This window comes from Dermacentor variabilis, chromosome 8 (assembly GCF_050947875.1).
Source record: "Dermacentor variabilis isolate Ectoservices chromosome 8, ASM5094787v1, whole genome shotgun sequence".
NCBI lineage: Eukaryota > Metazoa > Arthropoda > Arachnida > Ixodida > Ixodidae > Dermacentor > Dermacentor variabilis.
In genome coordinates, this window is record NC_134575.1 from 79,778,959 (window position 1) to 79,794,740 (window position 15,782).

At 44.8% G+C, this 15,782-nt stretch overlaps 1 protein-coding gene across 2 annotated transcripts in view; it reads right to left on the reverse strand.

Annotated features, from left to right (window-relative positions):
* LOC142590371 (cytochrome P450 3A13-like) overlaps positions 1–15,782 on the reverse strand; it is a 103,584-nt gene that overhangs the window by 49,901 nt on the left and 37,901 nt on the right. Inside the window, exons 2-3 of one of the 2 annotated variants that reach the window (XM_075702442.1) lie at positions 7,377–7,482; positions 2,464–2,516 (exon numbers count right to left, since the gene is read on the reverse strand). In XM_075702442.1, the coding sequence (XP_075558557.1) occupies positions 2,464–2,516; positions 7,377–7,482 (159 nt within the window). Of the gene's footprint in view, positions 1–2,463; positions 2,517–7,376; positions 7,483–15,782 lie in introns of those variants that run through there. The other variant, XM_075702443.1, reaches the window with a different exon arrangement.

Consider the following 15,782-nt stretch of genomic DNA (forward strand, 5'->3'; position numbering starts at 1 on the left):
CCTGTATGTTACCAGCTATATCCTTATTATTCAGGAATCCGACTCCTAGTTCTCGTCTCTCCTCTAAGCCACGGTAACACAGGACTTTTCAGCACACTGTATGCTTCATTTGTCTTCCTAACCTGACTGAACCCTATTATATCATATTTAATGCCCGCCAATTCCTCCAATAGCACTGCTAGACTTGCCTTACTAGATAATGTTCTAGCGGTAAACGTTGCCAGGTTCAGATTCCAATGCCTGAATAACCATGCCTTAAAAAGTATTCCGGCAAGTGCCTCAAAAGTCGGTCCTATGCTCTAGTGTGTCTCGCCACTGGGACCTTGCCATTTTCAGCTGCGCCGACGACATCAACGTTGAGGACTGGCTGACGACATATGAAAGGGTAAGCGCCCACAACAAATAGGACGATCCCGGCGAACAGAGCAACGTGCTCTTCTCAGGTGCCGTCAGTCTCTGGTACAACAACCATGAGACCGAATTATCGACGTGGTCCTCGTGCAAGACCTCTTCAGAGACTGTTCTTGGTCGCCCTACTGTGCATAAGCTGTGAGCGGAATCGCGTTTGCGAGAACGTTTAAAGCACCTGGGTGAAACCTGTACCAGCTACATTGACTATGTACTGGAATTATGTCAGAAAGTCAATGCGACGATGTTGGAGTCCCACAAATTCAGAAATGTCTTAAAAGGGATAGAGAACGATGCTTTCAGCGTGATACTCGCAAATAATCCTCAGTCCGCAACAGACGTCATCACTCCGTGCCACAGCTACGAGAAGCTACGCAGGCAGCGCTCGTTGACACGTAGCCTTTCTTCGTGCGACAACCGCTTTGCTGGTTTGGCTACCATTTCCGACCAGTCAGCTTTACTTGCTGAAATGAAAGCGTTCGTTCGGGAGGAAGTTGCATGCCAGGTCTCCATGACATCCTTCGCTCAGCCGCAGCATCTCCAACAGCCTACATCAAATTCTGTGCCTCCGCTACGCCGTGCTACTGATGAGCACGAAATCGTAGAGGTCTTGCCAGACCAGAGTCAACATCTTCTTGCGGCTGTACCAATAACGTACGTTGGCATCGCTGCGCCGCCCCAAGAGGTCCCGGTGGCTGAACCCCTCACTTACTCTGAAGCCACTCTCTTCAAGTATGTCTTTCCGTACTGCCAACTTCATGCCTAGACCCCGACTGCTGCCCACTGTACGGTCATGTCGGCAGCTACCTCGTACAACGCATTCTGTGACATGGATTGGGAGCTGCCCCAGCGGTCCGATGGCGTACTCCCGATAACCGGGAAATATGCTTTGCGTTTGGCTACACCAGTCACGTTACACGTTTTTGTAATCGTGTGCACCCTCCTAGCGCTGCACCAGTTATGACAAGCCAGTCCAACCATCCATATTACGGGCCCTCGTCGGCTAAGTCGCAGACATCTCGCCCGTCCGCAGCTACGCGCCATTCACCTTCCCCAGTCCGTCGGGCTATCTGATCTCTTGAGTCACACACGTTCAAGCTTTGTCGCTGCTTTATTAGATCATTTGTTTCTTGAGAGAGCTTGCCTACAGGTTGCCTTGATTACTTACCTCTTACTCAAATTTCTGCTTCCCAAATCAGCCTAGTTACGGTTCCACGCATTTCCTCTATGTTATCTTCGCCTTCCTGTGATGAAGCTGCACATTTGTTTGCGAGCACCTGACTGAATTCGTCTGCTTTTGACATCACTGCATGTAGGCTGGCCTGTTTCTTCTTGAATAATTTTGCTCTTTCTCTCTTCAAATTGAGATGAATTCTTGACCTCACTAACGTGATGTCACTGACTTTTGCCCTACCTAGAACTTCTACATCCTGCACTATGCTTGGATCAGCAGGGAGCGCGAAATTCATTGCACTTGTTTTTCTTCATTAAGGCTTCTCCCGATCTACTTCTTGCATACATTCACTTCAACACAACGCTATAGATATAAACAAAACCATGTCGTCGCCAGTGCACGCCAATAGAGATGATGCACGGACAATTCCAAGCACATATAATACCCTTATAGATCTCCCGGCTGCGGGACATATCTTCTTGTTTTCACTAGAGTTATCAAACATTTTCGTGTTGAAAACCATTCTACTACCTATTTTAAGGATGGCTAAGCATTTGTAGGGGTACATTTTCTTCTTGCAATTTTTGTATGAAGCTCCATAGTGGCTACAGTAATTGTGAAGCAACAATGATCTCCTGCGGTGAGCTTTCGTTGTGCAAAGAACACAAGAACTGCGACATTTAAAGCATGCACTAGGAAAACGAGAGCACTTACCTATGCTCTCTCTGTAGCCTACTTACATAAGCCCGCAGTATTATTTTAAACTGTAGTCCATCATCGCCCGCTTTTTTTTGAAATTTCTTTATCCAAGAACCAGCACAGCGGCACAGATCAAGCTGCGCGGATCTCTGTGGCTCTTACAAACCGAAGGCGTAGCTTACCCGACGACGTCACCGTACTTCTTCGTCCATTCGCTCGATGCTGTGCCCATTCCCTGAAAGTAGAGTAGTTGTAATCAATGTCGGCTGACTCACAGCTATTCTACGAGGCACTAAAATTGTTGCGGTGAAATAAATAATATGTGTTTTTAACTAATACAGGCATTGGTATAACGTCCTCATTCAGTCGAATCGAGAACGGAATCAGGTTATTCAGTGCAGCATACACAGGCGCGCGCGCACACACACACACACACACACACACACACACACACACACACACACGTATATATATATATATATATATATATATATATATATCCCCATGTGATATCGTGGATTATGTGCCGATAGTCAGACCTGAACATATGCGGTATGGCGTGCTGCGCTATCACAAGTGCTTCCCACTCAAATAAAAACATTTGTTAGCGAACACCTAGTAAGATTATGTAACGCGTAATTAACAAGTTAACATTAACGCATGACGGATTGAGTAACAACCAATTGCTTAAATTTCTCAGGCATAAACCAGTCCGGCTGCCGACGCACACGAGCACATCGACGCAGCGGTGGCTTTTCCTCAGAGTTGGGTGCAGCCGGCGCCGCTGGCACGGGTGGCTGCGACCAGTCATGCCGTACAGGCTATTGTGTAGGCGGCGATGCCAATTTGTAGTGCTCTGGTGTTTCTCGGCGATTGCGGTCAGTGTGCGTTCTACTGCCGCCACCTTTTCTGGAGCTGTTTTTTCACACCCACTTCTGAGTGCGCGGTCATCTCGCCTGGGCCAGCATGTCCAAGACGCAGGTGATCGCCGTGTGTGAAAGAGTTGATCGCGCACTTTCACCATACATTTCACGGCCCAAAAACTCAGATCCCATCTTACCACGAGTCGCGTTCACCACGCACAGTTTTGACCAACACACGATCCCCCACCACGAAACTGCGCTCGTGCCCACGGAATAAATCCCGCTGCTCTTTCAGATTCGCCTGCTTGTCATGCATGGTTTTGCGAAATCATGTTTAAGCAGTGAAAGCTTTATGGGTGGCTGGTACCTCAAAATAGTTAAGCTGGGTATTTGTGTGTCACACTGCTTGGTGTGTTCCGGTAGGCCATGAGAAAGCTATCCGTACTTTGTTGTAGTGTCGGCTGCTTACCCGATGCCTCACTCTCAACCACCTCTTTCAAGAAGGCGTTTTTCACGGTGCCTACCGTTCGTTCTGCAGCACCATTGGACGCTGCGTGATTAGGAGGAAAGCCAAGGCGTTTTACAGCACTAGTGCTCATAAACTCTGCGAACTCAGTTCGCAGAGTTTATGTTCGCAAGTTCGCAAGTTATGTTCGCAAGTTCGCAAGTTAACGACGTAAATTATGAGATTTCGCCGCTACACCCTGGTGCATCCTCAAGTCAGACGCCTGTTGACGTCGTGCACGTCTCGCGGCTGAATCCATACTTCGCTCGCAATTCTTCGCCTACCATGCGCCGAGACCGCGCTTCGCCACCCGGGGGTCCTGTTGTGGAAGGATGAAAGAAGAAAGAGGACGAAGAAGACCGGAGGCATTGACGGCAGCGTGTTGTTCTTCTTTCTTCTGACTCATTCTGTATACATATGTTGTAAACATATTATTTCTTTACTAGCAACATCTCCGTAGCGATAGCTTTAAACGTGAGGCTACACTCTTTTGTTCACTACCATTTTTGTTTTTTTAAGTAGTCGTTAAAGTGGCTCTGCTACTGTTGAAGGGCTCTTGAGAAAGTGAGTAAAAATTTCCCAAGCTCTGCCACTCTAATGGGCTTAGGAACTTGTAAGAGTGCGCTCTTCATTATATGGGAACGTCAAATGCCTTGCTTAGTCACTGTGGGACCCAAGTACGTCACCGCTTCTAGAAAAAAAAATGAACATGCCATAATCCAGGTTAAGCGTGATGTTGCATTCAATGAGGCGTCGCAAGGCACGCTCTAGTGTATGCTGGCAGTCATCAATGTCAGTCCTTATGACGATAACGCAGTCAATATAGCACCCTACGTGTGGGATGCCGTGAGGTACTTCGTCCACCACTGCCTGGAAGACAGCCAGTTCAATTGCCAGCCCGTAAGGAAGGCGCCGAAATTCGAACACCAGACTAGTGTTTACTTTCAAAGATGGTCGTGAGTGGCAGCTACTGGTACGCCGAAAAGAAGTCTAATACCTTCTCTGCTGCTATGGCAGTGTACAAGTCCTCTGGTCTGGGAAGGGGGTTGTGGTATTTGGAAGGGGGTAATGATAATGACATAGCCCATTTAGCTTATTTGCTCCCTAACATATGTGCCTAGTTACATTATGCATCCTTCATATTTTACGTGCGAAAATTTAGACAGGTACACTTGCTCCGGGACAATTGTCACCGCCCCTCCCATGTAAATTTGCGTATTCAGTTTACGCACTTCTATGTGCATACTCACTTCAAAACATGATCGGTTGGTGTCAGTGACATGGCTCAGTACATGTCATCAGAACACTCGAGCGCATGCGTGTTTTTTGGCTTCGCTCGAGGAGTTGGGCGCATGCTTTTCAAATGACCTACAGCCGAACACTTCAGGCAAATAAAGTTTTTTGTACCAACACACTTCCTACGAGGGTCCCGTACCGCATCTTCCAAATTTCGCTTTGCGGGATTGAACGTGCTTGGGATTAGCTGGTCTCTGGCACTGGCGTGGCTGGCTTTTACCTAAGAGCATACGTACCTCACGATCTTTTGACCACATTTTTTCTCGCCGCTAGTTCTTTTTCCAGGGCGATTTTGTAAGCACCGCCAAATGCCAACTCTCGTTCAGGAAACAGAGCACGCTTGGTATCTTTGTTTCGTGTGCCAGCAACCAGCCTATCTCGGAGGGCATCTAGCGAAACAAGCAGCGTAGTTACACTTTCTGACTGAATGTTTAGGTTCTACGATGAACCCTTCCACATTTTAGCACTCCTGTTGTACGTGCCGATTGAGCTTGCACCGTTCCGCTAATATGGAACTGCTGGAGCTGTAGCCATCTTTCAGGGGGCGTTCAACTAGTTCGTACGACTTTTCTCCTGGTACTTCCGGCCCAACTAGACTTCTCCGTAATCCATAAGCCTCTAGTTCTATTATTGTCAAAAAGACGGGAAGGCGCATTGCGTCTGCGATATCCTTAGCCGTTAACAAACGTTCAAAAGGCTCTAACAATGACTCAAAGTTCTTGTAAGCGGGTCGAACTCTGACATTTTTGCCAGTAGCGAAACTTTGACAGAAGTGCATGTATCCACTACTCATCGGTTTGGCGTTTCCTTGCTTGGACGTTATGCCAGCTCCAAGCCCCATTGTTGTTCTTTGTGGCCGAGTACTTCAGCCGACAGTGCTTCGTATATAGCGGCTGCGGCGTCCCGCTGTCGATCCTCATGGTCGAACGCCTAGCAGGGCCGTTCGGAGGAGGTGTTGTACTCCGGGAGCACGTAGAAGACCTTAAGACCTTGGAGATGGGCGAAAGCTCGGCTCGCTCGCTTCTGTTCGTGCCCGTCTACCTGCCAGCCTCAAGGCCGTCGCTTACGCAGGTATGTAAGACCCTCGTCGCCAGTTGTCATGATGTCCTCAGTCAGCCATATCGTGAATGGAATCGGTTTATTCACTGCCAGCGTAAACACACACACACACATATTGCTATGTGACCTTGCATGGATCATGTGCAGATAGCGCGGTACACATACGGCATGACCTGTTGCGCTATCACAGATATTAAATATAGCTAACAAATACAAATGTATTAGAAAGAGCCCAGGTTAAGGGAGACTGGAAAATCTTTCCAAATAAAAAAAAACGAAATTCCTTTGAAATGAGCCAATGTCATATCGGATGTTGACTGAGTAAAACCTCCATACAAGTATACTTCCGTGAACTGTTTCTTCCCCTCTTCATGTCATTTCTGCATGTACCTATGGGGATCTATTACCGAAAAGCGGCGAAGTATGTTGTCACTGTTTCTAATATCACAAAATCAATAATATCTATTCGAATGGCCCTGCAGCTCGATGTCAGGGCATGCAGAATAATGTTCGTGGCTTGTTCTTGAAAATAAATTTAGTTGCAAGTGAGCGTCTTTTTTGTACAGGTCTCCTTTTCCGCAACAATCCTGCGCGGCACTTTTGCAAAATCTGTTTAAACGTCTTTATGTTCCTCAGACCTTGCAATCTAAGACGGCCGCGTTTATGATGATATTAAAAATACTTTTTTGAACATCTGGTGCACCATTCTCATTCACCCAGGTCATCTTTTAGCTAGCAAAATATACTGTCATAGGCATGAGGGCGCTGGTACAGGGTTAATGCTGCATGAAATAAATTTTTGGTCCCGTTTTGTTTTTCCATTGTTTTACTGACAGCGCATGACAGGACGTATTTTTCGCGGCAGGTAACTTTCATGACATTGTTGCCATAAGCAACTCTGGCAGCTCTTAGCCGCCATAGGTACGACGACACGTACCTGACGCTAATTTCGCAAGTAGTACACAGCGTCAACTTGGCTTTTGTGACATGCGCTATTATTGCACGTGCTGAATCCCCAGGTGCACTAGGGAGCAGTACTCTCTTTTGTAGCTGCATAATGAAGACATGGTTTGCGGGATTTGCGTTCATCAAAGCATCATAGCGACGAGTTCACGTTGAAGCACTTCGATTCGTGGGCTTGAATACCTTGCAGGTAAGGAGATTTTCCTATACGAGAATAAATAGCTCAGGACCAATGGAGCCGTACGGGTATTCCAGAAGTATGAAGTGTGCAGTAAAGAATTTAGCCACCTACTAGCACGGCGTCATGGCGTGGAGGAGATATATAGAAGGCTAAGCTGCTTCAAATTGCGAATCAATTACGAAGCGCCATTTTAAGGAAATATAGCTTGAGCAGGCATATGTGTCTTACCTTTCTCCGAATTTCAAGCAGGTTGCCGAAAATAAGGTTAGGCTCCGGCCCAGGTATACAGAGTTCCTTGAACACCGAGAATGTCCTCTTCCTCCATCTGTACAAACTGAACAATGGGCATAGCTTACGTTCACAACTCGACTGTGATATGTGATATATCATTTCTTGTTTACATCAAGGATAATAATAGAAGCATGGAACACAACCTCATTTTCAGTTGGGCTTCAAGTGCCTCTTCGAAATTAAAGCAACATGTATTCTTCTTTAACAAAATGTGAAATAGTCAACTCGCGAACGATCCATACTTCGAAATTGAACCTTACAAAAGGAAGCTGGTCACGCTTGCGTCGAGGCCAATGCCGTACTACGTCACATTCATACATGGGCAGCTCGCACATCTTCTTGGGGGTCAGCAATGGTCAAGATCTTCATGAATAAGCTGAAGAACCTAACGACCATTTGACACATATTAAAAAAAAACCTTGAGGAAAAAAATGTACGCATAGAATAAAACGGGTACGTCAGTACACGTAATATTATAACTATGCAGGGCACCATTTCTCGGGTATCTGCGACGCAGAACCGATGCAGAACTTGCAGAACCAACGTCCGCACAGTTTAAACTGCGGGTGCTCTAATTAGGCGACCAGCACTTTCACCCGATGGAGGACATCGACAGCGGAAACCACTGCAATCACCAAGTCGCGTGTCATATCACTTTGCAAGAGGTCAGAGCACACAGCTCGTATCTTGAAGACCTGCACTGTGCGTCTTTTTGTCACTTCATATCGACTACCGCGACTACGTTTCTACAGATTATATGCCGGCCGATACATTTCTGGGAACTGCTTGCTGTTTGGCTAAACTGACAATTCAGCACCAGAGGTTCCAACGAAAGAAGAATTCTAGTCGCCAGACCTGAAACAGCTGTCTGTACACATTCTGTACTGGACCACAACAAGCATCTTCAGATTTCACTGAAGATTCCGCAACTAAAGGTCGATTTGCAGAAGGTGTCATCTTTCCCACAAAAGCTGCCACCATTCATTATAAAACCTTTCACCGGACATTAACTGCCGCGGAGCTTGGTGCACTGTGTGACGTGGGTCATATGATTCATGAAGGGCCACCACTAAAATGGGACATCTTTGCCAATTCTAAGGCATCGCTGCAAAGTCTGTTATCAGCTCTACGGTGGGGCACCTAAGGCCAACCAGTGCCGAAAATAAAATTGCTATATCATCAACTATCAGAGAAAGGACAGAACGTCACTTTAGAGTGGCTTCCACGACACTGGTATCATGGGCAACGAACATGACGATGAAGCTCCTAGGTGGGCTCACAAAGATGGCGTTCAGAAATCCATCCCGTCACCAAGAATCGATGAAGAAACAAAGTCTCAGACGATCACTGGTAAGGACTCACGATCCATGTGGGATACACCAGGCTTCTAGCATACTCACCGGCACCGTCTGTACTCATTCCTCAGACTGCATTCCAGCTTGACTATGTCGAAACGAGACTACTGTTCTCTGCCGGATTTAGCTTGGATTCGTTTGACGAATACTTTTGTTTGCGGCATCGGAGTAGCTGACAGTGCTGTTTGTTACGACTGCGACAGCGAGCAAATCATCGAATAAGTATACTGCTATTGGAGCCAGTACAGGTTCCAGAGAACCTTCCTTGTGGCAGTACTAGCACGCCTCGAAGTATGGCTGCTTTTTGAGCCGACAAACTAGGAATGCCGGTTAATACGTTCATCACACCAGAATGCGACGATGGTACTACTAAAGTATTTCTGGTCAAGCGACCTTGTCGAACGACTTTGACACTCCCACGTTCTGTTATGTATGGACATGTGTATCTTTTCTCTCTCACTCTCTCTCTCTCTCTGCGGGTGTAGTTCTTTTTTTTTATTTCGTCTGCACTTAGCTCTTCCGCAGTGCTGGATAGTGAACTGCATGTTTATCTTCCGGTTAAGTTCTCTGCCTTTCGCATCCCATTTATCTTTCTCCCTCTCAGCAGTCCTTCTAGACTCTTATACGCCGTTTGATGTGTTAGTTTTAAAAATGTGCTACGAGGATTCCTCGCAGTAGATCTCGACCTCTCGAAAGAACCACGGACCGTCCAATCAAGCACAGGTTCGATAGAGAAGCAAATGATACCAGCCACTTGCGTCAACCACAACATAAGTCAGGTGAGCGACTCGACCGGAACCGCGTCGTGGCGAGGTTCACAATAACAAATCTTTTGTGTTCTTTCCAAATATTGCACCATTCTAAGGTGGTAGGTTAATATCACAGAAAAGTTTTTTGGGAAGCAAGAAGAGAACAGTGATTCATGCGATGCATGCGGTGGTGACGAGAGGGTGTATAAAGCGTGAATCAGCATCGGAAATGTTATCCAATAACGCAGATAACTTGCGCACCAAGTCAGACAAAGTCTGTTGTCAATCTTTGTTAGCTCGACAAGCTAGATTAAAAACAGGAATTGCTAAGATTTTTTTTAGCAACCCGCCGTTCAGTAGCAACTTACTGACTGACTTTACTGACTGACTGAAATAAATCGAGGACAATAAGTTAATATTGCCACTGCAAGTACAGGTAACACAAATGGTAAGCATGCAATGCAATAGACATTAAGAAAGAGACTGATGACAAATGTAATCGTACGGTATTGCACTCGACGACACGCCGGCACTCTTGAAGACTGCATTAGACAGAATGAAGTGAGGACAGACACGGCCGTTTTCTCCAGCGCTACAACAAAGTTAATGCACATTTATGCACAGGCTGCACATTCCTGTTCTTTAGGAATAAACGACGTGCACGTAGTGTCATGACTACGGCACTACGGCTGTTACAGGTTCTGTGCAGTCGAGTTTGCGGCTTTTCTGGCGCAATCTGCCCGAGAAATGAGACAGTACTGAGAAAGTGCCTCTGCGACTCGGCCGGCTCGATGCGTATTACTTCGCGCGCACTGCACTTGAGGTCGGCCATGGTTGGGGTCGTTTTTCTTTGTCAATTAGCCCTATCCTTTTTTTCCACATACATCTCGGGACGATGCAATGGCATGCGCTTCATAGACACGCGTCGAAATTAAGGAGTTGCGAAAAAGAACAAGTGGTAGCGGTGATACTGCTGCGTAAGACTCACAGCCACGAAGGCCAGCCCGAGTAAATTGGTACATGTTCCCTAGTTGCACTAGAAGCATAGCGCAGGAAGTACGAACTACAAAGACTAGACAGGGCATGCGCTTGTCCTGTCTAGTCTTTGTCGTTCGTCGTTCCCGTTCTATGCTTCTAGTGTAACTATGTATTACCAACCTGCCCAAGCCTATACCCTTCTCAACATGTTTCCTGGCAGGCCTTACGAACTAGTGCAGTGAAATGATTGGATCGCAGCCGTGTGGGGAGTTAAGTAATTCAGATTCTGCCATCATATTTGTGAGAAGCGTTTGTTTTGTTAATCGCGCTACATGAGCGTGTTCTGCAGCTTGTTCGAGGCCAGCGGTCATGGCCGGGTCAGCTGCTCCACATTTAAGGATAAGCTTTAGCTCGGGCCCAACTTCAACGCGGCCTATTCAAATACATGTCAAACGCAAGAACGTTTTTCTGAAATAATCCCTTAACCGGTTTTAATGAAAATTGTTGCATTTGACAGAGAAAGCTAAATTATAGTGACTACAGGAAGCGTAATATTGATTTAACGCCTGAATTTCCTGAAAAAAATTTTCAACCATTTAACAGTTTGAAAGAAAAAAGAAGCACGAAGTTTGAAAATTAATAGCCGTCCGTCAAGAACAGATATCATGGTTCTGGAAACGGCATTCATTAGATAGTTCGAAGTGGACAAACGCGATGTCTTTTTATGTCTTACGTGAAGTTGTTACGATGTGTGCATGGGTTCTGCAAAAGCTGTATTTCATATTACTAAATTTCTCGAGATTCATATGTAACATATCAATTTTGCTCGCTTTAGATGTACTATTAGATGCAATTCACAGGATTGCGACATCACTTTTCACTCCTGAGCTACAAATTTGTAAGCTTGATAGTGTTATTTTCTAGAAATTTTCGATTTTTGCCACTCTCTTATAAAAAATATCGACACAAATAAAAAATTCGAATGCAGCAGTGACTGGATATTGACTTTTTCTTTCAAATACAACAAACCTCATCAAACTTGGTGCAGTGGTTACCGAAGAAAACGTATTCTCCGTGTACATGCATTTAGATTGGAGCACCCGCGCTAAAGCTTACTCTTAAAAGACATTTTTTTTCACGACTGTGCTCAATTGATGACTGGTTAGTGCAGCGTCAGCATTTTGTACCACCAGGACAACGCCGGTGTTTGTGTTAAGCAATATTGATGTTGCCTGGTTGAAGCCACGCGCGTAGCTGTACGGTTCGCGTCTTCAGCAGCGGTTTGTACCTTGCAAAGAGGTGCGGTAACCTACACCGAAGAGTAAACACAGGTATGCAGATTACGCGGGGCACATGTCGCATCCCTTGACTCGTGGCGCGATACGATGTTGATGATGATTTACTGGCATTACATTTGAAATGGGGCGTTGACAGATAGACACCTTGCCAGCTTGAATTGACCACGTACAGCCACGTGCAGGATGCAACTGCTACATTTAACTGCTACATGTCCGGACACCACGCAACTACAATGCAAAGTTTGCAGGTATCGACGCGATTAGGCGCGCATGTCACATCGCGTGACAAGAAGCGCGATACAATACTAATGACGATTATGACGATTAATTGGCATTCCCTTTAAAACAGGGTGGTGATAAATAGTCGCCTAGCCTGCATGATTAATTCAGGTATGCTTCACGTGTTTTTATTTCTAGAACTTTTGCATACAATTGTCCAACCTTTCTTTTTCTGAAAACTTCTCTGTTTACCTTGTACCGTTGCTCATGCAAATGCTACATGGCGTGCAACTGCAATGCAGTTGGCAATGTGTCCAGGTAGCGCGTCTACGGGATGCGCATCTCACATCGTGCGACTCATCGAGTGCAAGGCGACTTGTATAAGGCATGTTTCCGCAGCTGCTAACATGCGCTGGCACTGCTCACTAGTACAGTTGCTGATGCTGGCAGTAGGGCCTGGGTTCGATTTTTGCGGGAACTGGGTAATATTTCTGTGTTGCCCTCACTCGCTGAGTCTAACGCCAAAAAGGCTACCATCCTTCTGTTATATTCCGCTTTCTGCAATTTCAAATAAACCATTTGCTCGACCCGCGAGCTTAGTTTACAACATTGATTACCTAGTGCCATTTTTGTTGTCAAAGGGTGCCATACGACTTTGCTTTTAGGCGCTTGACCATAGGTCGACAAAGTAAACGGAGCTCACTCAGGTCAGGATAAATTATATTTCTTTCCTAAGAGCGGACTCGCACTCTGAGCCACCGAAACTACTTTAAGCCAGAATCATTCGGACTCATCAGACCTATACTGTGCCATGCTCACTCGGTTTATAACTAACCAAATCTGCACTCAGCTAGGCTAACTCGGACTGTGACGGCGCTAAACATTTCTCAGCTGGCTTCGCGTGGTCTTCCACTCACAAAAATATTGCTGAGCTGGCATCACTCGGACTCAGGCTCACGACCTCTCAAATTATAGGCCGATATCGATCCTGCCTATTTTTTCTAAATGTCTTGAGAAATTGATTAATACCAGAGTAACCTCTTTTTGTAAAAAGCACAATGTAATTACGGATTGCCAGTATGGGTTTAGAAAAGGTTGTTCAACAGAAATAGCTTTACTGATGCAAAAAGAGATAATTTTACGAGGCTTTGAAGACAATTTACTTACTCTCGGTGTCTTTATTGATTTTTCGAAGGCTTTTGACGCCCTTAATCACGACACTCTACTAACAAAACTTGACATTTATGGCTTTAGGGGAACTTTCCTGAACTTAATTAGAAGTTATTTGCAGTACAGGTATCAGACCGTTGTCGTAGGTAACAACTGTTCAAAAAATTTGCCTATATTCGCTGGAGTTCCTCAAGGAAGCATACTAGGACCACTATTGTTTAACCTGTATATAAATGACATAACTAATATCAATACCAACGCCCAATTTGTTATCTATGCCGACGACACTAGTTTGTTCATAACTTCTAAGGACGTGAAAGAATTACTATGTGTTGCTAATGATACACTAGCCCAAATAAACAAGTGGAGCTTATTCAACTCATTAACTATTAATACTACCAAAACAAAAGGCGTGCTTTTCCAGCCAAAAAACAAAAGGCACAGTATTGACGGACATCTAAAAATAGGCACATCTTTCATAGACATAGTACCATCGGTTAAAAGCTTAGGTGTCATATTCCAAGAGAATATGCTGTGGAATGACCATGTCAACATTATTGCTAACAAACTTGCACGTGTTGTTGGAATACTAATAAGATTACGCTTCCTTTTACCATTAAGAGTGAAGCTCCTACTTTATAATTCTCTTTTCTTATCTCATGTTAACTATTGTCACCTCGTATGGGGCAACACGACTAGCAGTAACATCAACATTCTATATTTATTGCAAAAGAAAGCCATCCGTGCAATTTCAAACTCTTCATTCGATGCGCATACTGATCCTCTTTTTTGTCAATTAGATATAGCGCCGATAAAATCGGTCTACAATACAATTTTGCTGAAACGCTTTTTTTACGGAAAGAAAAGGTAGCACTCATTTTCTTGTGCACTTGTCAAGGCTAACACTAAATACAAGCAGTTTCAGTACACGTCACAGAGAAACTTGGCATATTCCGCACTCAAGAACTAACTACGGGAATCAAATGCTGCGCCATGAACTACCATCTCTACTTAACTCTTTTCATTAATCACCCTACTTATTATCATTTCAATTGGGTGGCCAAACTTGCCACTCATATTGGCATTCACGTGAATGCTTAGTGTTTTTCTTTGTGTTTTGTTCTGATGTATACGTGTTCTAAGCTGTAATTGCACAGTGACCTATTTAGTTTTGTATTTCTGTGAATGTTACCCGTAAATGAAAAGGGATTCATAATGTCTGCATTTTGTTTTTTTTCCTGTTCGTGTTTTTCGTAACTTGTATGACAATACTATATCTGCATTCATGTCAATTTTCTCGCCGCAGTGCGAAGTAACTTTGTATAAATAGTCCCATTTATCCACATATTGTTTATATTTTTTATTGTTCATCTTGTACTTGTGCACGCATTGCTACGTGATGCCAAAGAAACCAATAAGGGACACAGACCTAGTCAAGCCGATTTTATGGCTTTTTGTCTGTGCCCCTGCTATCTGTACGTTGTATAGATACAAATAAAGTTCAATGTTCAAAATATATTCAGCCAAGCTCATTGGGACTATAATTCAGCAAAATTGCATTCAGCCGGCATCATTTGGACTAAACCAATCAGAACCAGAGAGGTTTTATTGACCCCTAGATCTCTTGAACTAAGGCTTTCTTTTCATTGAATATATCAAACATAATAATATCAGAATTCAGAGGGATTACAAACGCTAATACTTGAGAAAAAGGCCTGCAATATAGTCGTTAATAAACAAGGAATTCCCTTATGTCCGCTTCATCCCAATGAATTGCATGAATCAACCAAGTATGACGATCAACATTGGCAGTGTTGCATTTATTTCGCCTAAGGATAAAGTGCGTTCAAGAGATATTCAATAAATTTGCGTATGCTTATTTTTTGTATGTAAACGCATGCTTTCGTGAGGTGCACACACACTTTCATTTCTGTGGCCCATGTGCATTTTTGCCAGTAAGGGATAGATCATAGTCCTTTCTTTCTAGCACTCTACGAAATGAAGGTTAGCCCCGTAAATGAAAGTTCACCTTGCTAGAATTCTTAGCTTTTGGGCAGAAAACCAAATTTGCGGTCATTCGTGCTGACCGTTGAGATCAAACACAGAGGACGGAAAAGATCTAAGAGGGAGCGTCACGTGATCATATTGAAACATAGTCAAGAAAAATATAAAAAGGACTCACGCCAAATAGGCCCTCACCACGAGCTGCGAAAGCTGTAATTTTTTATCTACTGGGCGCGTGGAATGGAGAACGTGCGAGGAACAGCCCCTAAGACGTACCGTGCACCATAATGTGTTTGAATATGTTCAATAACCGTACAGGGCCTGCTCTTGAAGACTCATTGCACAGAGTGGACTTGGAGAGAATGTCGCAGAAAGGCTCGCTTGCCGAGACTAGCAGCTGGGCGTCATGCTCTCTGCTTTTGCATTATCCGTCCTTCAAGGCAACAAGTGTGCGCACGAAAGCTACGTCGCCGACGTTCAAACTACCATTCAGGAGGGCAATGGTGAAAGTCCGCCTCACCTCGTGCTTTTCGAAGTTTGCGCTGCGGACTGAACATTTGGAATGACCGG